The 26,655-nt window shown below is 31.2% G+C and overlaps 2 protein-coding genes across 2 annotated transcripts; one reads left to right on the forward strand and one right to left on the reverse strand.

Moving 5' to 3' along the window:
* Window positions 1-2,839: 2,839 nt before the first annotated feature.
* On the reverse strand, window positions 2,840-4,532 carry LOC118036204 (probable aspartic proteinase GIP1). Its single transcript, XM_035041894.2, has one exon. It carries the CDS (start codon window positions 4,405-4,407, stop codon window positions 3,061-3,063), a length of 1,347 nt encoding a protein of 448 aa, XP_034897785.1. The 5' UTR covers window positions 4,408-4,532; the 3' UTR covers window positions 2,840-3,060.
* A 17,747-nt stretch (window positions 4,533-22,279) lies between these two features.
* On the forward strand, window positions 22,280-24,047 carry LOC118036205 (probable aspartic proteinase GIP1). Its single transcript, XM_035041896.2, has one exon. The coding sequence runs from the start codon at window positions 22,490-22,492 to the stop codon at window positions 23,825-23,827; it is 1,338 nt and encodes a 445-aa protein (XP_034897787.1). The 5' UTR covers window positions 22,280-22,489; the 3' UTR covers window positions 23,828-24,047.
* Window positions 24,048-26,655: the final 2,608 nt, after the last annotated feature.

The following is a 26,655-nucleotide window of genomic DNA, read 5'->3' on the forward strand; positions in this document are numbered from 1 at the left end:
AGCACAATGTTTTAAACACCTCCCCATGGATTGCCATATTAAAAACTCCAGATATTTTTATAATATAATTATGCACACATTTTAGTATTTTCTTACAATATAACAATGCCATCACTTTTGACCAAAAAAATATCTCAACTCTCTGCACTAAAACCCATGAAGTGGAAGATAAGAGGCGGATTACGCGTGGAGTTCGATGAGCCACTGGAAGATAAGAGGATTTGATTTTAGGATAACGCGTTGGATTCTCTAAATGGATCGGTGTAATTGACTTTGCTTGTGTGTCCTCATCGTTCATAAGAACAGTAATGCTCAAATTGAAAACAGCTTGGAGTAATGAGTGTTTTCTTTTGATTCCTTTTCTTTTTTTAATAGTTTGACCCAGATGTTACTGTTTAATATCGAACGATGTCCTTTTCTTTTGAAATTCATTTTTTTTTGGGAAAAGTGACCGAGAAATTCAGTGTTTACTTTGAGTTTTTAGATGTGTGGATGTGGAAAAATTATTTTTGATGTTAATGTATTAAAATGATTTAAAAATATTAATTTGAAGTAAAGAAAAAAATAAAAAAAATTATTTTTTAAAAATGCAAAAATAAACAAGGTATTATATAGAATTTCTAGGAATTTATCATTTTTTTATTTTATTCCTTTCCTGTGTTATAAAATATTTTTAGCATTATCTAAAAATTAAGATGTTTTTAAATATAATATGAGGATTTTAATGGAATGGTTATCATTACTAAAAATACATTTACGAAGATATTTGAATTAATTTAATATTATATTTTCTATCATAGTCACGTAATAAAATGCTTTTTGATATTTGACTAGGTTTGCCAATGAAAGATTTTTTTTAAAATAATAAAATAATGTACTAGTAAAAAGGATCTCTAAGTGTAATTTTTATAAAATATAATATAACATATAAAATTAATAAATTTCATATGATAAATTTTTTTTGATCCATGATAAAAACTAAAATGTTTTTTTAGCAAAAAATTGCTTGCTGTCCTTTTAAATTTAGAGATAAGAATAATAATTTAAGTTGAGGGTGTATATATATATATATATGAATCAAAATGTATATTAATTTTAAGAAATATTTGGCATAAGTTGTGATGGTCAATAATGAGAATACAATTAATTGTCATAATATTAAATTTAGATTATTAACGCTTGGAAAAAATGGGACTTCTCAGGTTAAGCTACACTACTTCCACTATATAATTTGATTTGGGAAAGTAGAATTTTCAAAAAAGTTAGATTCCCAGGAACAATTAAGGGCGTATTAGAAATGTGTTCCAAATAGTTTTTTTCTTTAAATAATGAATTTTTATTTTTTTTATTAAAATTATTTTTTAATATTTTTATATTATTTTGATATATTGATATAAAAAATTATTATTTTTTTAAAATAATCAATATTATATTTAGTATAAAACACCTAAGTACAATAATATCTTCCCATTTTCTTAGTTGAATCAAATATTGATTAACTACCTATATCATCAACAATATGTGTAGCTCAATTAGTCAGGTTTAATGTTTACTTATTAGAGATTATTAGTTTGAATTCCATAAATATCAAGATCGCTTAAATGATTGTTAATTTTAGGGTCCGTAAAATTAGTTGAGATACGTTTAAGTTAGTATATATATATATATATAGACACACATACATGAGAGATGGGGTTGAGTTAATGATCATGTGAGGGCTTTGTTATCCTTCGTACCACCCGAGGAGAAAAGATAAACTAAATATTTTATTTTGTTGATTTTATTGAAGTCAACTAGCTAGAGCTCATACAAGTCCAACTATGCTAACTATGGATTGGATCAACTAGCTTAGCTAGTTTTGTTGCTGAATTGCATGCATGTGCGGATGTACGCGTTGTCGTGCTGGTGCAAGCAAATCTTCACATTTTACCGTGTTCATGACATTTAAATATGTGTGTTTAGAATCGATGTATGTGAGTTTTTTTTTTTTTTTTTTTAATTTTCACTTTTTAAAGTATAGTTAAATAATTAAATAATTATTTTATTAGGGGATATTTTTTAATTTTCATCATGATTTTTTAGTTATAGTTAAAAAGACTAAAGGGTAAATTAATATTTTAATAAATATAAAATATTATTTAAAAACAAAATAGACTAATACATGCAATATACATGTCAGCGACTGAGAGACATTATGTTCTTCATTAGCTTAACACTACAATCCGCAACATGTATATTGCATACATTGGGTTATTTAACCTTGAACTTTATGATTTTTTTCTCTTTTATTTCTATGAGATTATCCTGATCTTATATTCTTAGCGCATGGTAGTCGAGTTAACCTGAGTTGACTTGAGTTTTTTTGATGTTTTTATTTTTCAGTTTTGTCTTTTATCATTATTTTAATTAAGAGTTGACGTCTATTGTTTTATTCAATTTTTTTTTTTGTATAAAGTTATCTTAGATGTTCTTTTTCTTTTTTAAAAAAATTGATTTTTTAAGTTTTTCCTTCATCATTTGATTTGTTGGTAATTGAACTTTGAATTTTCTTCAATTTTATAGTTTTTATTTATTTATTTTATTAAATAAAATTATTGAGATATCTTAAAAATATTTAGAAAATGTCTTTTTATAATATTAGTAAGTGTTAATTTTTTTCATTATTCATTATTTTTTTTAATTGTTGTTAGCTTTTTTATAATCATATTATTCAATTAACCAAACTTATTGAACTCTTCTCAATTAATAATTTACATCTCATTTTTTTTTTAAATACTATCATCATCTAGATTTTTTATATATTAAAAAAATTTAATCCGTTCAATGACCCAGGAATGGTGAATGGCCAATGCATCACAAGCTGTGCAAATGAGCTTCACACACACACACATATTTCTAGCTGAGAAACATCCTTTTCTTAATTTATTTGAGAGCAGAAACTTTTATTGCATAGCTAGATTGGCCTTTCTTCGGATTATTAAATTACAGAAGGTAGAATATCCAAGAACGCATGCATGCATATAACGAACATGATGTTATTTATACATCATCAGTTTACACTCATTTGGTGGAAAATTTGAATTTGGCACAATTTGTCCCTACTGACAGAATTGACGAGCTGAATCCCAATTTCTTTGACTGTAGATCGAATTTTAGCATGTTATCCTCCAATTGATAGCCACCAATCACTATAGATGGACCTCCAATCCAATTTGATAACATTGTATTGACCCCAGCATCCATAAAACCCAGGCACCAAAGGTCAACTGTTTTCTTCGTAATCCTCACCATTGAATTCGATCCAAAAATCTTCCAAACCACATCTGGTCTATCCAGCACAAGATCTATTATCGGTACAGCAGGTCCCATTTTTGTGTTCTTAACAGCACTCGCAGGGTAGCAGACACTGAATGGCTTCACAGGCTTTGCTGTAGTAAGATTGAAAGCAGATGAAGCTGCTTCCTTCGAAAAAGCCAGAATAAAAGCCTTGTAAATAGAACTCTGTAACTTCGTGTATGACACAACAGTGCTGATCTTGGTCCCCCCAGAACCAGTCTTACCATTAATGGCCAATAGTGATCTGTTCAAAGCCACCATCTTTCCGTTCACTTTCATGGAAGTCAACCCTATATAATATTCAGAAGAGGGTGCGGGTTTATGTGGTTCAGAATCTTTTCCAAACGGGTTCAAAATGAGAGGAGTGTAAAGAAGTGCTTTTGAGAGGTCAATCCCTGGCAAAAAATTATAAGGCCCGTTGCTACCGAAAAGAGCCACGCCAGGTTGAGATTTGGATCCTGACAAGCAGATGGCAAAGCAATTTGGAGAAGAAGAGAAGACCTTGTTGATCTGTATCGGGATAGATATGTTTGAGTCCCCCAAGGCTGCTAAGCCAGTGACACCTTTAGCCAGGCCTTTGAGAAAACCAGTTCGAGCACAGGAAAATATGAAATTATTGATCAAAGTAAGAGAACCTTGAGTGTTGGGCAAGGCGAAGGAGTCAATAAGGGCGGTGTTGAGGCCATTAACTTTTCTGTAGTCAACAGGTTTGATGGGGTTATCAGGGAGGAAGAGGAAAGAGTTGTTGCCACAATTTGGACTTGGCGGGCCGTCGCAGAGGTCCAAGCAAGCGTAAGCGCCAAGTAAATTAGCGGTGGAACTGTTACAGGGGACATGGTGGTAAGTAGAGGAAGTGTAGTCGTCGCAATTTACCCATGTGTATGTAGCCCCAAGGTCCAAGAGCAATTTGGTGAGCTTGAGAGGGGTTTGGAGGTGTGCAGTGATGACATATTGGCTGGTTGAATGGTCCTTCTGGATCGGTGTTTGGAGGGGAAGAGCTGCCTGAGAAGAGATAAAAGATAGGAAGAAGAAAAGACTTAGAAGAGGGACGGCTAGCTTTGCCATTAACATTTTTCTGTGTGTTGAGAGTAGGATTAATTGTGAGCAAGCCAATGATGTGAGAATGAGTCATTTATAGAGTTCTTACACTCGAAGAAATGCATGAAATGAATCCCGTGAAGTCCCCATGAGCTTTAAGTGAAAGCATAGATGGTGGCATATCGTTTAGGAATTAAATAAAACAAGCTGCTTTTCCGTACATTGTTTATATAAATAGTCTAGCTATCCTTCTATTTTCTTTTTCTTTTTTTAATACTAAAAGTGTGAGAAAGTCATTGTAAAATGGCAAAACCAAGATAAAGTCATTGTTGACTATATTTAAGCCATGAAAAAAAGTTATTTTTATTGTTAACGGGTTTGAGAAAAGTTATATTAAGTTGTTTTTTCATCTTTATCTTAATTGAAAAAATATATTAGGATTTCAAGGTGATTTTTCCCAGAAATTAAATATATTTTCAATCAAATTATAGGGTGCTTTGAGTTACGAGATTGATTTATTAAGATGATAAAGATTATTATTAGATGTTTTAATGTAAAAATTAGATTGAAAATAAAAAAAATTATGTCCAAAAAACTCCAGTTCAATTTTCAACCACCTCTCGTATGGCCGGAAACTAGTTTAGTAGACTATATGTAGTCTACCTTTATCTTTAAAAAAAAAAATAAAAAAAATAAAGGTAGATAATAACTCCCATTTCCATCATAAAAGAGTTATGCGGGCTTGCTCTTACAGGCCCTATGTATGACCTTTTGTTTTGTTTTTTTTCATTAAGCCAAATGCTCTATATAACTCAGGCCCAAACATGACTTATGTTTATTGAACCCATTATATTTTTTTCTCTATTTTTTTTAAAAATAAAACTTCAATAAAATAAATAATTTTAAAACATATTAAAACATCATTTTATTAGATATTCAATTTATATTTTTTTCTATGACATCATAGTGTTTTTTTTTTTATATATATAAAATTAGCAAAAGCATTTTTCATGTATCCTTCATGACTTGTCTTTATTTTTTTCTTAAATTTTATTTGTTTTATTTTCAACATAGGGTTTTTTTTTAGTATTGCATAATTACATTAAAAAATAGATTCCAAAATGTTGGTGTATTTTTCTTATATGTTCTTAAAGCATCCATGACATAAATCATCAAAACAATATTTTCTTTAATTAAACTATACTTTTATGATTATGTTAAATTGTTTACTTCAAAAAATAAACTAAACCTAAGATATAGGTGCTTGTTAAGTATCAAATGCACTAAACTGATTCGCATTAAGATTCTATATAGAGAGATTGCTCGTGTATATATTAAGATCCACTAAGAAACTAGGTAAATGATTCATAAACTTAAGATTACCATATTATCTTAATATAGTCAACCTTAGTTTCATCCATGAAGATTCGGCCACCCTTGGTTTAACCATGTTTGTGAACTTGACCCAATTCTAATGGAGGTGGTTTTGGCTTAAATAGATCAGCCCAAGTTTGGTTGATTAATGGTAGCATAAAAGGTATGTTTGTTAGGATTATAAGGGGGAGAGATTCCTTAGTATTGTTTTTCCTTATTTTGTTAGGATTTCTTTGTCTACAAGGATTCTTATAGACAACTATTTAAGAAGATCAAGTCACCCTTATGTCTTTCTAAATTTGAGAGGGTCAAAGACAACAAATAATATATTAGTATCGGCAATTAAAATCATGAATATCTATGCTTGAGAAATATACAAAGAGCAACAACACTTTCTTATTTCTATTAGGAAGTGGTTTCGATTACAAGGAATTTCTTAAGCAAGGAAAGATGTTCTTGGGAGCCAAGTTAATTATTGTAATGGTTAGATCTTTTGTTTGGACTATTGTTGTTCTTAGTTAAGTATTTTTAGGGCTTTTAATTTTAGTTTAGGACTTTGTTTTAGTTTAGGTTTGTTCTGATCCAAAATCAATGTTTTAGGACTGTTTTAGACATCAAGTTTATATTAGGTGATTATTAGTTTGGGCTCATTGATTTGAAACCCAATAAATATCCATTAGGGTTTTTTATAAGCATTTTATATATTTTTCATGGCTGTTAGATTTTGATAGTCTCTTATTATTAAATAATTCAGATATTTCATGGTGAAATCATGTTCTTTGCTGGGATAAAGATAAACAGCTAACTTAATAAGGTATAATTAGCCTTGTGGTGTGTTTGCATACTTTAGTTTCTTGCTTTACTATAAACAACGAGTTCAAGTTCTTTTCCAATATCTTTAGTTCTTAGGTACATGTTATCTTTAGGTCAAAGACTTTATCCAAACCTGAATTTCAGTTTTCTTAGGTTGTTTATCTACTTTGTTGTGAGTTTTAGGATTGTTGTCCTAAAGGTTTGCATCAGTTAGCATCAGAGCTAGATTATGAAAATTAGGTTATACCTTCATGAAATTTTTTTTTTTATATATTTTGCTTTTAAATTTCTCTTTGATTTCAATCTTCTACTCCTTCTTTTACTTGGGACATTTGCTATTACAATAAAAGGTGTTCTTGCTGGTTTCATTACTTTCCTTACAAATCAGTAACACTAAATTAAAAAAAAAGAGATGCTAAAAAGATAAAGATTAACTTTTGTCGCAAAAACACTAATACAAAGGAGATTAAATCAAACCATATTGGAATCATTTCAAAATTAATATTCTAAGATTTTTGGGTTCAATAACATTAAATATTAAGTTTGGGGTCATTTGGACATTATTTGGTTTGCATTTCAAATTCGGATATTAAATTGCATCAACTAACCTAATTTGCATCAATCTATAAAACATGTTTTGCTACTATTTAAATTGACTTAATTACTATGCTTAAGTTAAATTTGAGATATTTGGGTGTTGATAAAGTGACTTTTCATTAGTTTTGCATTTGATTTATTTCTTGTCTTAAAAAGCATTCACTTTTCATACGATTCGTTTGCTACTCTTGAAATCATAATTGTAGTTTGTCTTTATTTGTTTGCATATATTTCTTGGTTTTTGAGTCATTACACATATTTGAATTGCACTATTAAGTTGTTCTATTTGATTGTGTTTAATTTTAGTTTTAAAAGGACCTAAAAGATGAGCCAATAGGAAAAATGCGTAGTGAAAATATCAAAGTAAAAATTCTACTTATATAAAAAATGAGAAGAGTGTAAATATGTGAGGGAGTGAGTGAGGAAATAATATTCTTATCAAAACATATTTTGCATATTTAAAGCTATCAGACAACACCAACACTACATCACTAATTGAAAATTAGGCTCTTTAAATTTAAGCCTTTGCACAACAGATGGAAAGGTAAAAAAATTGATAGTTTGGAGGATAAGATGGATAGAAGAGAGATGTGATCTAAAATTGATAGTTTGCAAAACATGGCTGATCAAAGTGGAAACAATGTTAGGACATGTAAAAGTTTTATTAGTCTCGATGTTAATGATGATTTTTATGAGATGGGTGATGAGAATTATGATAATGAATCTTTAGGCTATGAAAATCACTTTGGGAAGTCTAGAAACCATAAGCATGAGGAAATTAGAAAAGATGGGCAATTCATCTAATGAGATGACTTGGATAATTTCAGGTACCATGATAGGGTAGATAGGAGTTTGGGTAGCATTAAGATGAAAATTTCTTAATTTAAAAAAAATGATCTCGATGGATATTTAGTATGGGAGAAGAAGATGGGGCTTATATTTGATTGTTATAACTATTTGAAAGGTAAGAATGTTAAGCTTGTTGTATACGAGTTCACGGACTATGCTATTGTATGGTAGGAATAACTTATGTTAAATCACAAAAGGAATCATGAGAGGTCTGTTAAGACTTGAGAGGAAAAAAAGACTATTATGATAAAATGATTTATCCTTAGTTATTATTATAGGGAATTGTATCTAAAGTTATGGTGTTTGAGCTAAGATACAAAGAGTGTTGATGAGCACCACAAGAAGATGAAGATTGTGATTATTCAAACTAATATAGTGAAGGGTAGAAAGGTCATTATGGTTAGGTTCTTGAATGGGCTAAGTCGCAAGATTTGAATATTATGAAGTTAGAGGATATGGCACACATGACAAAAATAAAATAAAATAGTGAGATAACTCAAGCATAAAGGTAGTTAACGATCAAGCCAACCATTGGGTTCGTCATCTCTATAATAGTGAGATTCCTTCATGTTACATGCCTTCTTATTATACCTTTTAGACAATAAAATTCATTTAGACAATAAGGCTTGAATTATGTTGGCCAATCTAAGCTCACAACTAAAGAAATTCTTCACATTGAATTATTGTAATGGCCAAACTAAGTTCATAACTAAAGATAATATGACTCAAATTGTGTTAATTTGTCTACAAATACAAAGTCCTCTATATAATCTGTATAGGTTTGAGTGTAACCTTTTGTCACAATTACTATGTAAATCTAGCGGATTGGTTTGGTATATCAATGGTGAGGGATTCTAACTTGAACAGAGCATTTGTAGGAGTCACATCTTTAGTTTCTTTGTGTTCATCACCATTTTGATTCAAAATTATATCACTAAAATCCAATTCACCTTATTCTTATTTGATTGGTCTAACTTGCGAATTGTGATTAGGAATATCTCTAATATAAGGATATGGTAACTTTCTGGTTGAATTAAACATTAAGTCAAGAACATCCTAAATAATGAATTGACTTGATATATTAGTTTTGAAGGATTCTAACAAAAAAAAAATATTTAAAAAATAAAACATTTGTTATAGTTACATTTTCGAGTGTTGTGTACATCACAACAATTATCCAAAACTATATAACTCAAATTCAATTCAATATCTTCTTGATTTTCTGGTTTAACTTGTGAATCACCACTACTAGAATTCAAATTTATGTTTAGAAAATCATGATCTAAAGTCTGACTCTCCTTCTAACACTCGTCTTGAAGTTTAAGCTTCAAGAAAAAAAAAAACATAATGTTTTTATGACAAACAATATCCATTATGATTAGAAATATTTGTTGATTTGAATGATGATAATACTAGTATCTATTTTAACGATTGACATACATAAGAAAAATATATTGCAATGCTTGAGGAGTTACTTATTAAGTTGGTGTTTACAAAGATGTATAAATGCAATACAATAACAAAAAAAAAGAAAAAAACGAGATGGTAAATTTAAGACCGCTAGAGCACAAATTGCGTGTTTTGATTCAAAGATTCAAAAACAAAGCAAATGTTCAAAGCATTTAAAATAGCATGTTTTTAAATTTTAATTTCATAGAAGTCACCAGTTCCAATCCCACAAATTTCAGGGCCACTGGAGGCTTACATGGTCATTAATTTCAGGACTCGTGTGATTAGTCAAGATACGCGTAAACTTGCCCGGACACCCACATTAATCAATAAAATAAAAAAAGGAACATATTTTTCTTATTTTTCTATTAAAGGAATGATATATATATATATATATATATATATATTCAGTTACATTTTCTATTCCTCAGTTTTGGAACACCATTCCAAATTGGTATCAGAGCCTATTGGGGTCCGGGTAGGAAGACAGATTAGATAATAGGTGAATGCAACTAAATGGTGTAAGTCCCGTATGAGTCTTAAGTGCAATAAATCCATATAACCTACAGCCTGTTTCCTAGTTTATCTTTCTTCTCTATGGATTCTGTTTTCCACAGGACTACTTCTATTTCAGCTTCCTCCACCTCTTAATCTTCTAAAAGTAGAAGAATTGTACAAAGTGAAGAAATAACTATTGAAGATTTTATAAAAAAACATTGATGATTGGAAAATCCCAAAAATTTCTCAAACTTAGATTTATCAAAAATCTAAATATGATATTTTCAAAACAGATTTTACTATCAAAACTGAGGAACGAGATATTCAGCTTACAAGACCTTTTGAAACCATCCAACTCCTTTCTCAAAAGTCCTTACAAAAACATCTAGCTAGAAACTACAAATAAATTCATGTTGATAAATACTCAGTATGTGGTGTTTTTATACATGAGAATGATCTGAAAGATCGGGTCACAGGTTTCCATCCTATATACTGATTTTTTGAAAAGATCAAAGAAATAATATAAACAGATTTCTAATGCGAATAAACAAGGCAAGACCAACAATGTCAAGATCCTTGATCAAACATAAAGCATACTTAATGTACATAAAGTTTAACAAGAATGTAAATAATGAAAATAGAATCTTACTTAAATTTGTAAATTAACACAAGAGATATTAGGTACAAAGGAGAATTGATATGGGTTCCAGGTTATGAGTTACAATGGGGAATAAGGTTTTTTCTTCGGGAAAAATGATAGTCTGCCTTTTGAAGAATTTGGAGTCCCCTTTTATAGACGAGTTGGCATGGAAGAAGCCAAAATGCCTGGTTAGAAGAGCTTGGAGATTCCATCAGTACCTATGTGAACCCATGTGATGTTGTCTGTCATGATTAGGTGGTGATAGAAAAGGAAGATGCATATGTGGTGAAAGAAAAGGAAGATGCTCATGTGGTGACAGAAGATGCCAGGAATTCATTCTTGAAGCTATCAAAAGACTTGATGATCCTCACCTTCAAAAGACCTATCTAAACAAATTATTAAACGATTTCAACCAACCAGAAAACCCTCCATCATCTAACCGCTCTAAATTACCCTCTACCAGCACCAATACCTATTATCTCAGAATGTAATTCTGGAATGGTCACAATGGTTTTGGATTTCTTTTTAACCATATCTCTCAAAGACAAAAATATTTTACAGAGTATGTTATTACAAATAAAAAACCCATAATTATAACATGCTAGAAGGATCTATCCCTGTTGCTCTCATATTTAAAATTCACTACAAAGCCATGTTCTTAGCTTTTGCCAGCAAACACCACCTTGACAGTTTATCTTTAACTGTCCCAGATACACTACAAACAACTATCCCTTCCACCTCCACAAATCAAGTCAGTACTCTACAAAAAAGCCCTGAGGCGTCTTCTGATGAAAGTACTTCTCCAAACCAACCTCGTACCCTCAACAAACTTATATGGCAAACTCCAAAAACATCCACTACTCCAGAAATTTCCATAACCACTGAATCAACTATCCTTATTCAACACAAATATAATGCTTCTTCCCTCTATGAATGGAATATAGATGGAATGTCCGAATACAATATCCTCAACACAAATATATATATATATATATATATATATATATATATATATATATATATATATATATATATATATATATAAGAAAATAAAGATAAAGACATTTAACAATTTTAAATTTTTATATTATCTACATAGAAAATATAAGGAGATGTTTTTTTTTTTAATTTTATTTTTTTATCTCTTATTACTTTTTTATTTTTTATTCTAAGATGGTAGGAAAATTGTCTTCCTACCCGGACCCCAATTGGCTCTGCTAATTTGCATAATTGAAACCAATCAAAGAATATAATATGTATTTTATGTAACTCAATGAAATTATAAAATTTGTTTTGTATCTCACTTTTATTTTGGAGAAATTTTTGGAAAAACCAATTTTGTTTTGTAGAGTTATAGGCAGAATAGAAATCTTTTTTAAAGAGAGTTTTGTCAAGAACAAAATGTTTTGCTGAGGTTAATACATTCAACTCGTTTTAGATATTTTCAGTAACAGCTGAAAAGGTAGGTGAAGTTGGAGGAGATAATTGTTCAAGGTTTGTATAGACATGTTTTGGGATATTTGTAGTATAGTCCGCATTTTGGAAGCTCTTAGAAGGGATATCGGATGTAGATTTTCTTGGAGAGGTTTGGTGATAAGGGATATTAATAAAAAAAGAGATTTTGGAAATTCTTCCTAGATCTATTGTACTAGAGGAAGAAGAGGCTTCTGAGAACCTGGAACTTGTAGAGTGACGATGGAAAGATAGTTTGACTTTGCCGTTTGTGTATTGGGTAATGTTTTTTATTTCAATATTGGGTTGAGGTGGTTTAGGCATTTTTGGCGATGCTGCACCTTCAAGGATCCAATCTTCTAGAAGGGATATGTCTTTCAAAACATCCCTTAGGACAGCTAGGTGACACGACCAAAAGATTGATGTCTTCTCCCAAGTGCAGGAGTGTCGAAGTAATAAATAACCCGGCAAGATCGGGATCGAACCACAAAGAGGTTAATTGTATAAATTATAAATAACAAGACAACAACAACAACAATAATAACAACAACAATAACAATAATAATAACAATAATAACAATAATAGTAACAGTAATAATAACAGTAATAGTTATAGTAATAGTAATAGTAATAGTAATAGTAATAATAATACTCAGTACGTGGCGTTGTTATACCTGAGAATGATCTAAAAGATCGGGTCACAGGTTTCCAGCCTATATACTGAGTTTATGAAAAGATCAAAGAGATATATTATATAATATAAACAGAATGTAAATAATAATAATAATAATAATAGTAATAATAATAATAGTAGTAGTAGTAGTAGTAGTAGTAATAATAATAATACTAATAGTAGTAGTAGTAGTAATAATAATAATACTAATAGTAGTAGTAGTAGTAATAATAATAATAATAATAATAATAATAATAATAATAATAATAAAAGAAGAAGATGAAGAAATTAATGAGAACTTTGAGATGAAAGATTAATGCAAGGATTAAACAATGATAAAAACAAATGTCAAGGTTAGAGGATCCACTAATGGTATTTCAAAGAAATATAGTATAAACTCTTGTTATTCAATTGGAAACCACACACAAAGGAGGTTCCAATTGGATGATTTCTCATTAATAGCTCATTATAAATTATTAACATGATCATATTAATTATCTTATTTACATAACACCAAACTTTTTAATATTGTCAGGAATTCATGATGTTAACTGATATTAACAACAAATCAAGTTCCTTTCATAGCCCAGGTGTAGGTAATACCATACAGTTGGGCTATGAGAGTGCCAAACATTTGTTGTACCAAGTGTTATACAACACAAATCTAGATTAACCATTTAACAAGCAAGGTATTAAGAATTAGTAAGATAAAAAGATAAGACATGTTAATATTAAACATTAAGGTCCATGTTGAGTTTACATTATACTTGTTTTTACACCATTAGTGTAACCTTTTCACCTTGACATAATAAACTTAGCTAAACATAATGAAGAAGAGAAACATAAATAAACAAAACAAGAACACAAATAAGATACAAGTTAACTAAGGAAAGGAAAGGAAAGGAAAGGAAAAGCATAAACAAGATATTAATGAAAGCAAAACTTAAAAATTACAAAAAAAATATAAAGAGAGAAATAAAAAGCATGAAATTGATCTGAACAACCAAGCTCCCAAATGCATGGCAAATGCCTCCTTTTATAGGCCAAAATTCAGAATTATTGATTTGATGACTAATTGTTGAGTGGGTGGCCAACTCTTGACTTGGTGAAAATCCTTATCTTCTTGTCTAAATAAAACGAAAATTCTAGCATCAGAAATGGGTCCACTTGAAAACATGAAAGTTGTAGGAAATTGTCTTAACAAATCTGTGTAAAAATGTGAGGTCATTTGGACTTCTAGAACTTTAGATATGGGCTAAACACTGAACAATGTTTGGGCTGCAGGACAGATTTGGACTTCCCTATTGTTGCTATAATTTGGACTTGAAAACGGCTTTCTTAGATCTTGATGAAAACATGAAAGTGTAGGCCTATGTCTTACTGAATCTGTGTAAAAAGTTGAGGTCATTTGGACATCTAGAACTCGAGATATAACCCAATTACCGAACAGTGTTCCAGTTTGGACTGCACCAACATCTTTTTTCTAAGTTTGGCCCTCTCTTTGTCTTCACAAATTTCAGTAGTTGAATTCATCAATCAATCCTTTGATTTATGTGATAGGCCTGCATTTAAGATGAACATTTACCATATATTAGGGCATTTTATAGTATTAGCCTTGTTATTATAAAACATGCTTTAGTTAAGGAGTTATTGATACTTTAAGTGCAAAATGATGATATAAAACCTTGATAAATATGCACTTTTAAATACTAATCACTAGGATGGAGGTGTTTAGACCTTCTTTTGTAAGGGGTTTTATTTCGACTTGGACAAGGCCAACATGAATGTATTTGTAGTTTCTGGCTAGATGTTTTTGTAAGGACTTTTGAGAGAGGAGTTGGATGGTTTCAAAAGGTTTTGTAAGCTGAATATCTCGTTCCTCAGTTTTGACAGTAAAATCTGTTTTGAAAATATCATATTTAGATTTTTGATAAATCTGAGTCTTTAGGGTGAATGATTTTGTGAATGATACATGTAGAATATGCCGATTCAAGATGATCAGAATGAAGTTTGAAGTGTTTGAACTTGACATAATTTGTAATCTCAAGGATTGCGGCATAATAGGATTGTGGTTTGGCTAGATTCCAGGGTTTGTAGTATCAATTTGAAGGGAAAATTTTTGAAGTAGCAATGGAAGGGTTTTCATGATAAAATCCTTCTTTCATAGTTAAAATATTTTGAAAAGTAGTTTTGAAAATATATTTGGATTTGGTTTTTTGAAAACTGGTTTGTTGTAAAAAAAGGAGGGGTTTTGAAGTAGAAATGCCTCCTTGATGTTTTGAAAGTGGTTTGAAAATTGTAAGGACTTTTGAGAGAGGAGTTGGATGGTTTCAAAAGGTTTTGTAAGCTGAATATTTTGTTCCTCAGTTTTGATAGTAAAATCTGTTTTGAAAATATCATATTTAGATTTTTGATAAATCTGAGTTTGAGAAATTTTTGGGATCTTCCAATCATCAATGTTTTTTATAAAATCTTCAATAGTTATTTCTTCACTTTGTACAATTCTTCTACTTTCAGAAGATTCAGAGGTTGAGGAAGTTGAAATAGAAGTAGTCCTATGGAAAACATAATCCATGGAAAAGAAAGATAAACTAGGAAATAGGCTGCAAGTTATATGGATTTATTGCCCTTAAAACTCAAACGGGACTTACACCATTAAGTTGCATTCACCTATTATCTAATGGTCTCTAGTCTTTGTTGGGAAAACTGTCTTCCTACCTGGACCCCAAAAGGCTCTGATACCAATTATGCAAATAACACAATAATAAATACTCAGTAATAGATAGATAACTGAAATAAACACTAAAATAAATACTTAGTACGTGGCATTGTTATACCTGAGAATGATCTAAAAGATCGGGTCACAGGTTTCCAACCTATATACTGATTTTTTGAAAAAGATCAAAGAAATAATATAAACAGTTTTCTGATGCGAATGAACAAGGTAAGACCAACAATGTCAGGATCCTTGATCAAACACAGAGCATACTTAATGTACATAAAGTTTAACAAGAATATAAATAATGAAAATAGAATCTTACTTAAATTTGTAAATTTACACAAGAGATATTGGGTACAAAGGAGAATTGATATAGGTTACAGGTTATGAGTTACAAGGGAGAATAATGTTTTTTCTCGAGGAAAAAGATGGTATGCTTTCTGAAGAATTTGTAGTCGTCTTTTATAGACGAGTTGACATGGAAGAGGCCAAAATGTCTTGTTGAGAGGGCTTGGAGATTCCGTCAGTACCCATGTGAACCCATGTGATGTTGTCTGCTATGATTAGGTGGCGATAAAAAAGGAAGATGCCCATGTTTTTTGTGGGACTTTCATCTGTTGTCTTGTTGCCATGAACACTGGTTTTGTCTGTTTGTAGTAGCAGGTAATATTTGTAAAAAGAAAGCCTAAAACAAATAGGCTTAAAATAAAACAGGACTCAAAACAAGTGAGTTGAAAATATGGCTCTAAACAGATGAGCCTGAGAAAGCTTGAAAAATACTCTTTTTTTTTTTACTACTTAATGTCGCTTGATAGGTGGTAAAATACCAAAATAGTTATCTTCATTATCATCTCCAAGAGAAATGGCAGGAGATATTGATCCAGATGAGTTGGATTGGAACAAGACCGTTTTCGGGTCTTGGCTTTGTATAATGCTTTGGACTATTTGTAGGTATTCTTCCTTAGTTCTAGCAGAGGAAAGGAGAGTTGCTGTTTGAGCCTTTCTGGCTAGAAACTTTGATTAAGGATGATGATCAATGATATGAGTTGTTTGATGTTTTTGTAACCATTCCGTAACTGCTAATTTGCATAATTGGTGTGTATATGTATATATAGGTGAAGAGGAAGGTTTTTTTTTTTTTTTTTTCAAAATAAATAGAGGGATGGTTTCTTTTTTAGGGAGATAGATGGGATCTAATGAGCCCTCTTTTTTTTTTTTTTTTTTTTTTTTTTTTTTTTATGGTTTCGGGTTGCATAAAGGTGGCTGTTTGTGATGATTTAGTGGTGGAAAGGGAAGGGCCGTGTGCGGTGGCTGGTTTGAAAATGAGAGGCTATTGTGTTTGTGTGTAGTTTGGGTAGTATTTTGGTTAATAAATCAAAGGCCAGATGAGGGCTGCTATACAATCTCCTTTTTCTTTGTTTTTGCTGAGAGAGTGAGGGAGCTTTTTCAATGGTTGTTTTTCTATTGTGGAGAGGTTTTCATTGTGAGATACTAGAGAGAGAAAAACAAGAGCTCCTATGTCTCTAGTCTGAGGAAAAGAGGAAGATGAGAGGTTGTCATGGAAAAACCCATGAATAGGGAGTTAATAACCTTTTTTTTTCCTTTTAATTTTAACTGGAGCTTGATAATTAACTGGGAGCAATCAATCCGACTCAATTGCCATAAATCCCATTTTTCATTTCAATTATATCCTTAATTAAATCAATTTAGATCATTATATTTAATCACTTGTTATGAATTCATCCTTAGCTCTAAAAATTATGCAATTTTAACTAGTAAAACTCCTAGTTTTGATTTTTTTTTCTCTAATTAAGCCCTTAATTGACTTTTTAATTTGGCAATTTATTCATCATTGGTTCTTTAATATTTCTAATCTTAGCTAAATTAAAGTCAAATTAAGTTCTTCTTCTTTAATTTCTCTTCCAATAAGTCTCTATTTGCAACCCAAATCATTCTTAAATTTAATTGAACTTTCCAAACTTAATTTTTGATTTGTAAAACTCAATTATTGGTCTAATTTTGCCCCAACTATATTCTTTGTTTTCATTAATTTTTTAAACTCTCCTCTTCTTTTTTCTTTTTTTTTTATATATGTATTTTTTATGATTATTCCTAACTTAATTTGACACACAAAAATAATGAAAAATGATGAAATGATTAAAATTGGCAAGATACACTTTTTTTTGGCATTTTTCTTATTTTAAAAAATATAAACAAAAATTAGAGTAAAAAATTAAGTTATGACACAATTTAATCTTACTACTAGCAACATGTAGCAGGGATAAAAAAAAAACTCTATTGATTAATTTTTAATTATTATAAAAAATAAAATAGAAAACTAGAATTTAGGATTTGAGGAGCCCATCTTTTCTAATAAGTTTAAGGGTCTTGCAAATGTTTGTAGATTTTGGCGATAGCGTACAGATGCATTCTAGTACTTAACAAAAAAAGCATAGCATAATGGCATGATCAGGTGCTGCCCTCGTATAGTTTCTACCATATTGGGGTCCTTTACATAGTTTGTGTGGTCTTAAATGGGGTTAGCTTTAAGCCACATGGTATTAACAGCTTGACCACATCATTAATTTAGAATAAACCCTTTAAAACTAAATTATTAAAACAGATTGGTGAAATAAACCTAAAATTTGATAAATTATGTGCAAATTCTTTGTTTCTCTACTTCCATTCTTCTTTTTTTTTTTTTTTTTTTTTTAACATGAGTGTCCGGGTTAGTTTACACGCATCTCGACTAATCTCATGAATCTTGAAGTTAACGATCATATAAGTTTATGGCAAGAAATTGACAGGTAAAAATTTTATGTAGAATCTAATGGTGCTAAGCTAACCAAGATTTGGCAAAAAATTCAAGCCAAACATCAACTAGAACATCATCTAAGTTGAGTTGAGCTTGGTAATCGAGGCAATATTTGAAGTTATTTGGATCCTCAAAAGGATCCATTTTCTTTCTAGTTGAGAATAATTCATATGTGAATCCCTTAAATCATCCTACTGCTTTTTAGTTAAAGTAGCTCCTTGACTTGATTCTTTATCATTTAGATCCTTGAGATAATCTCATTGCTTTCCAGTTCAGGTAGATTCCTTGGATGATTTTATCTTATCCTTAAGATGTATGGATCCTTAAGTTGATCTTTATCTTTTCAATTAAGAATAATTCCTAAATTGATTTTTTTTTCTCATTCCTAATGGAGTAGATCCATGAAATGAACCCATTGTATACCAGTTGAGATGAATCCATGAGATGATTTTATCTCATTTTCAAGATGTAGAGATCCTAACTAAATCCTCATCTTTTCAATCAAGAAGAATCCTCAAGTTGATTCTTTCTTATTCCTAGTGGTGTGGATCCCTAAAATGATCTCACTTCTTTCTAGTTGAGGTAGATCCCTAAGATGATCTTATCTTATTTTTAAGATGAATGGATCTCTAAGTTGATCCCTGTCTTTTTAATTCAAAAATCTTAAATTGATTATTTCTCATTCCTAATAATGCAAATCCCTGAGATGATCTGACTACTTTCTAGTTGAGGTAAATTCTTGAGATAATCCTATTTTATTTTCAAGATGTATAGATCCTTTAGTTGATCATGGTCTTTTTAATTTAGAAGAATCCATGAAATGATTGTTTATAATTACTAGTTGTGTGAAATCTCTAAGATGATCTCACTACTTTGTAGTTGAGGTAAATCCCTAAGATAATCTTATTATTTTATAATTGAGATAAATCTCTAAGAGAATCTCACTATTTTGTAGTTGAGGTAAATCCCTAAGATAATCTTATCTCTTTTTCTAGATGTACAAATCCTTGAGTTTATCTTCTTCTTTTTTCAATCAATAAGAATTCATATGCAGTTTTTTTTTTCTCATTCCTAATAATAAAGATCCCCGAGATGATCTGACTACTTTCTAGTTGCAGTAAATTCCTAAGATAATTCTTTTTTTTTTCAAGATGTATAGATCCTTGAGTAGATCATTGTCTTTTCAATTAAGGAGAATCCATGAAATGATTATTTATAATTATTAGTAGTGTGGAATCCCTAAGATGGCCCACTACTTTATAGTTGAGGTAAATCCGTGAGATGATCTTATCTCTTTTTTTAGATGTACAAATCTTTGAGTTTATCTTTTTTTTGTCAATTTTTAAGAATTCATATTTTGTTTTTTTTTTCTCATTCCTAATATTGCAGATCCCTAAAATGACCTGACTAATTTCTAGTTGAGGTAAATTCCTGAGATAATCCTATTTTAGTTTCAAGATGTATAGATTCTTGAGTTGATCATGGTCTTTTCAATTGAGAAGAATCCATGAAATGATTATTTATAATTACTAGTGGTGCAGAATCCCTAAGGTGATCCCACTACTTTGTAGTTGAGGTAAATCCCTGTGATAATCCCATTATTTTATAGTTAAGGTAAATCCTTGAGATAAACTTATCACTTTTTCTAGATGTATAAATCCTTGAGTTTATCTTCTTCTTTTTTTTCAATTAATAAGAATTCATATGTTGTTTTTTTTCTTATTCCTAGTGATCCAAATCCTTAAGATGATCCCACTGTTTTTTAGTTGAGGTAGATCCATGAGATGATTTTATCTTATTTTTAAGATGTATGGATCCCTAAGTTTGTCCTCGTCTTTTCAATTAATAAGAATCCATAAGTTGATTTTTTTCCCATACCTAGTTGTATAGATCCCTCAAATGATCTCGCTATTTTTCTAGCTGAGTTGAATCCTTGAGATAATCTCGTCTCTTTTTCAAGATGTGCGGATCCTTAAGTTAATTCTCATCTCTCATCTTTTCAATTAAAAACAATCCGTAAGTTGATTTCTAAGCCCAAAATACTACAGGGGCCCAAGAAGCGGGGGCTCAGGGTATTGCTCGAGCCCATGCAGGGCGCATGCCCTGCACCTTTGGTATTGGGCGTCCACCTTAGCATTACTGTGGGCTCGGGATTCCATGCCTTAAGTTCAACATGCTTTGGTCCAAATAGCGCGCCTAAACCCACTTTCACCTCTAGTGGGATCAATATATCATGCCTGAGCCCAGCGTGTTTAGGTCTAAGTAGTATGCCCATATCCACTGTCACCTTTTACGGGCTTGAGTTGTCACGCCCAAGCCTAGCATGTTTAGGTTTAGGCAACGCACCCAGACCCACTTTCACCTCTTATGGGCTCAGACACCTTATCTAAGCCCAACCCTCATCAGAGAATTTTTTTAGGACCCATGTGGATCCCTCAGTATTTTATATTGATTTAATATGTTTTATTTTAAGTAGAATACAACTCCAAATATCATAAGGGTAAAATTACACTACAAACAATCCTCTAAAAAAAAAAAAAAAAGAGAGATTCATGAACTATAAATCCACCATGAAATATTCAAAACAATTGATTAAGTAATTATCCAATCCAAAAGCTCTATTCCTAGATTACTTTGATTTTTTTGGACATCATCACCCGGTGAAAAGTAACTATTTACTAGGTAACTATTCATATGGGCTTCTGTTTTAATGTGTTTAAATTTTTTTCTCCAATATTACAACTAGTATTTTTTATAATAGCAAGATAATTCTAAGTGAAACAAAAAATTGTTGCAGAGAACAATGGTTTGTGTTCTGATGAATAGTGAATTAATCAGCACAATTTTTAATGTAATTAATAAAAGAATTGGATATAAAAATATTATTCTTTCTTTTTAGCAAATATTCCACTTCTTCGTTTTATATTTCTGTGCACAATTCTTAGCGTTTATTAATATTTGTATGTTTAATGCAGACCTTTCCATGAGAAATGAAGGTGGATTATTCAAGGTTCTCACCAATTTCCCTCCCACCCAAAATATCCCCTCCCCTGGCCCATCCAAAATCACGTTTCCATCGATAAAAAACAAATCCCTCCACCACATACAAGCCACCGACAGTGACACACAGTATGCCAAATCCGACCATTTCTCCGGCTGGTCTTGTTATGGCATCGAAGTCAGTGGGAGCATGATTGGAGTGTTGATCTATATATATATATATATATATAAAAGCTTTGGCTGAAGTCATTATAAAGTAATGATTATTGATGTGATTTTATGTGACTTGTAATTTTACAGAAGTTTTACGTGAAGTCATGAAATGTAATTCATGTCATATAGAAATATTGGTTGTAATTCATTTAGAAATGGATGTAGTCAAAGTAGTTTTTACGTGAAAATGTTTGGCATTATTAATTATATATTTCAATACTATTATTTTCAAGGATTAGATGCATAGTAGTTTATTTTTTTGTGACACTCTACCGGTTAGATAAAAAAATATTTTTAAAAATACAAAAATAGATAGGCAGTATTAATATATTTTCAATTTGCAAATATATATATATATATATATATATATATATATATGTGATTGATTTCAAAATATATTAAAATAAAATTTTTAATTATTGTTAAAAAATTTATTTTTAATATCATTATATAAAAATAATTTAAAAACAATAAAACAATTAATTTTAAACAATAAAATGTTTTTAAAAATACATTCTAGCGGCTTTGCCAAACACTACCTAAATCTTATTGTTCACCTTCATAAAGGAAGGTTAGTGGCTTCAACTAATAAATATAACCTAGTTTTAATTCAAGAATATATAAATTACAATAAAAAAAAAATTGAAATTTAAAACATTAGGGAATATATCTGCGTTGACCAAAAGTCAAAACACGTTTCTCCGAGATATATATTTTTTTAACGAATCATCTATATCAATCAACTTTTAGGAAACTGTTGTGTTATCCATGAAGACACACACTCACAGAATGCTACAAGTTGCTTCTTTATCCGAGTCAAGTCAATTACAGGAGGCAAAATTCCCAAGCGGTATGTCGTCATGTGCAGCACACAGAGAGATCTTGAGATTCATCGCCGGCAGAACTGAACATGCACGTACTTCCCCTGTACAGAGGACTCCATGGCAACTCTATAAATGACTCTCACATGATTATCCAGATCATAATTAGTCCTGCTCTCAACAACACTCGAAAAAATTATCAATGGCAAAGCTAGCAGTCCCTCTTCTGAGTTTTTTCTTCCTCTTATCGTGTATCCCTTCTCAGGCGGCTCCTCCCCTCCAAACGCCCCTCCAAACGCCAATCCAGAAGGACCATTCAACCAGCCAATATATCATCACTGCATACCTAAAAACCCCTCTAATGCCCACCAAATTGGTCTTGGATCTTGGTGCTACATACTGCTGGGTAAATTGCGACGACTACATCTCCTCCACTTACCAGCATGTCCCCTGTAACAGTTCCATCGCTAATTCTCTTAGTGCTTACGGTTGCGAGGACATTTGCGACGGTCCACCGGGTCCAAATTGTGCAAACAACTCTTTCCTCTTCCTCCTTGACAAACCCCTCGAAACAGTTCACTACAAAAAAGTTAATAGCCTCAACGATGCCCTTGTTGACTATCTCGCCTTGCTCAATAACCTAGGCTCCCTTTCCTCGATCGATAATTTCATCTTTTCCTGTGCTCGAACTGGTTTTCTGAAAGGCCTAGCTAAGGGTGTAACTGGCTTAGCCTCCCTGGGCAACTCAAACCTCTCAATCCCAGTGCAGATCAATAAAGCCTTCTCCTCCTCTCCAAATTGTTTTGCTATGTGCTTGTCAGGATCCATCTCTCAACCTGGTGTGGCTCTTTTCGGTAGTAAAGGGCCTTATAATTTCTTGCATGGAATTGACCTCTCAAAATCACTTCTTTACACTCCTCTTATTTTTAACCCGCTTGGAAGAGATTCTGATCCAAATACCCACAGACTCTCTCCTGAGTATTATGTAGGGCTGACTGCCATTAAAGTGAACGGAAAGATGGTGGCTTTTAACAAAGCGCTGTTGGCCATTGATGACCAGTCTGGTTCTGGGGGGACCAGGATCAGCACTCTTGTGCCATACACGAAGTTACAGAGTTCTATTTACAAGGCTTTTACTCTGGCTTTCTTGAAGGAAGCAGCTTCCTCTGCTTTCAATCTTACTACAACAAAGCCTGTCAAGCCATTCAGAGTCTGCTACCCTGCGGGTGCTGTGAAGACGACACAAATGGGACCGGCTGTACCAATAATCGAACTGGTGTTGGATAGACAAGATGTGGTTTGGAAGATGTTTGGATCGAACTCTATGGTGAGGGTTACAAAGAAGAGTGTTGATCTTTGGTGCTTGGGTGTTGTGGATGGTGGGACCATTGATGGCCCGTCTATCGTGATTGGTGGTCTCCAGTTGGAGGACAATTTGCTACAATTCGATCTACAGTCAAAGAAACTGGGTTTCAGTTCATCAATTTTGTCCAAGGGGACCAAATGCGCAGACTACAAATTTCCTACCAGAAAAGTCTAAGAAGATGATGTATTTATAATATCCATCATGTACTGTATGCATGCTTTCGTTGAGTTTTTATACCTTCGTTAAGCTAAGGGGCAAAGACAGGCCTATCTAGCTTTGTAATAAGAGTTCGAGTTCTCAAATAAATGAATAAAAGGATGCATATATTAAAAGAAATTAGAGAAAAAAAATGAGTTTGTATATGCCTACCCCTGCATCCATAAAACACCTAAAATTTTGAAAAAATAGATCCACCGTTGCAACCGATTTAGATTTTGAAATATCAGTTTAATTGTCATGGTTGATTTAAGCTTCACACAACAATTATATCGTTACAGTAAATTTAAACTTCAAACAATAATTCTGTCGTTAAGTGAATTTAAATTTCATATAATTATTGTGTCGTTTTGGTCTACTTAAATTTAAAACAATTGTATCGACAGATTTAAGTGGAAAAGTTATAATTATATGTTTGAGTTTTTACTGAAAATTTATATGATTATTAATTTTAAAATTAATAAAATTAATTAAAATAGATACAAATTAATTTGATATCAATATTAATTAAAAATAAAATAATAAACAGCAGCATCAACATCGATAAGAATTATGAAAGTCCTTTTGAGTGCCTGACTTCTTTGACTTTTGATGACGATGATGAAGAACTCAACCCATAAAATTTTCCAAATCTTGCTGCTAAGCCAGGAAACAACAATTGTTTACAAGAATTGCAAGATTCTTACTAGTCCTTTTCTCCTAGCTTCACCACCAGTATTGGTCTTCAAGAGAATAATAATAATAATAATAATAATAATAATAATAATAATAATCGTAGCTCCTCCAATTCTGATTTTGGGGTTATTTTTAGTGGCCAAAATCAACAACTTGCACAACAATGCAAGGAAGAGGAGATGGGTTCCTCTTCACTGTTGCTCTTTTTTTCCTTTGGCAACTCCATTATTAATCCACACAAGCTCCACGACACACTGCTTTCACATTTCTCTACTACGTCTGTAAATGATACTCACAACGTGGCAATTCAATTTCATACTATAATTAAAAACAATTGCTTGAAACAGATGTAAGGAACTATCAGATGAAAGTCATACAAAATCAGAATTAAAGACACTCAAGGCACAGTGAAAGTGAGGAAATTAAGGTATCTTCTTAAAATAAGTGACAGTTCAATGCCTAAGGCTAACAGATTGATAAAGTGGATCAAAATGTCTTTCACTATTATTGGTGCTCACAACATGGTTATGGCTTCTTCCATTTTTGTCGGACTTTAATGAACTTATATGCAATCACCTCACATATAGACATAGGAGTGTATCCAGAGGTTCAGAAACATACCAATCCTGTGAACGTATGAAGCAGCACAATCTGGGAAATCATAATTAATTACACACCCGACCAAGCACATCAGTTGCAATCAAAACCCATGTCTTTCCAGCTCTGAAGTCATCGATTACACTCTCTCGCTGAGTTCAAGTGAAAAAGACTACTTAATGCCCAAGGATAACCAAGTAACAGGAATCTATAATAGTAAATGCCACAAACAATGAACGCAAGCTTGACCATATAAATGGAACTCCAAGTGCCGGGACGCTTTGTAAATTGCAAACACTACCTTTTAAATAAAAATTCATCATGGTCTTAAAAGCATGTTTTAAAAAAAAATTAAAACAAAGTCTTGACATTTTATATATGATTAAAGATTAAAAAATATGATAAATGTTATAAAATTATTTAAAAAATTTATTGAAGATCATAGAAAACATAAATTTTATGTTAATTGAATATTCATGAGATTTTTTTTCATATTAATCACATAATAATTATAAAAAATATTAAGATTTCCATAAAAACCATAATATTATTTGAGAAACATGACAACATCCAATAATAATTGAAATACAAAGTTAATTTCTTTTTAAGTGTAAAAGACAAAAAAATTAAGAACAAGAAAAAGAGGATAAAAGTCTCACACCTAGCCCAATAGACCAAGGCCAGATATGAGTGGGCTTGCGAGGCTAGGCTCATCACTACTAGAAAATCTACAAATTCAAACCATATCACCGATGAATTTTTTCTATTAGTATTTTGGGGTGATTTTTACTAATTGAATTTTTTCATCGCTAAATCCATCGGTATATACCAAAGTAATCCCAGTTGGAATAAAAGGAATTTAAAAAAACCAAATAGTACGATGATGTGTAAGTTTTTGCGGAAGTCTTTACAGATGGAATTATAGTTGGATTCAAACAAGGAAGACACCATACAATGACATGTCACTTATAATGATAGAATTGCTGATGGATTGACAAACATAAAAATTATATCGTTAAATTCATTGGTAATAGTTAATAGTTAATATATGACCTAGTCATCGACCCTTCCCTCTCCTATTTCTTCTTCTTCGTTAAAAACCCCCTCTGCAACTAAACAAATAGCCCCCCCTAACATCCCACCTCATCTCCAGACAACTCATTCTTTCTCAACTTTTTCAATCACAGCAGCACTCTGTTTGACAACATCAGTGTTCTAAATGAAATTTTATTATGGATTTACTATTTTTAAGTAAGTAAATCAACTATTTCTTTAATTTGAACACAATTTTAAAATATTAATTTTTTTATTGCATATTTTTATAGTATATGTATTTTGTTTGGGTGTTTACTTGTTTTATTGTTTTATCTTAAACAAACTTGTAGTATGGATTTATGATTTTGTACATGTTATGGTTTGTTTTAGATTTTATAAAATTGTATTTGTTTGTAAATTATTAAAACTTATATCGAATTACCGATTTAGGTGTGTTGTGATGAAGTAAATAATGGCTT

Source organism: Populus alba, chromosome 19 (assembly GCF_005239225.2).
Source record: "Populus alba chromosome 19, ASM523922v2, whole genome shotgun sequence".
NCBI classification, from domain to species: Eukaryota; Viridiplantae; Streptophyta; class Magnoliopsida; order Malpighiales; family Salicaceae; genus Populus; species Populus alba.

What these genes read in the sequence shown, in the direction of transcription:
- LOC118036204 (XM_035041894.2), bottom strand. Translation starts at nt 4,407, where the DNA reads ATGTTAATGGCAAAGCTAGCCGTCCCTCTTCTAAGTCTTTTCTTCTTC.
- LOC118036205 (XM_035041896.2), top strand. Translation starts at nt 22,490, where the DNA reads ATGGCAAAGCTAGCAGTCCCTCTTCTGAGTTTTTTCTTCCTCTTATCG.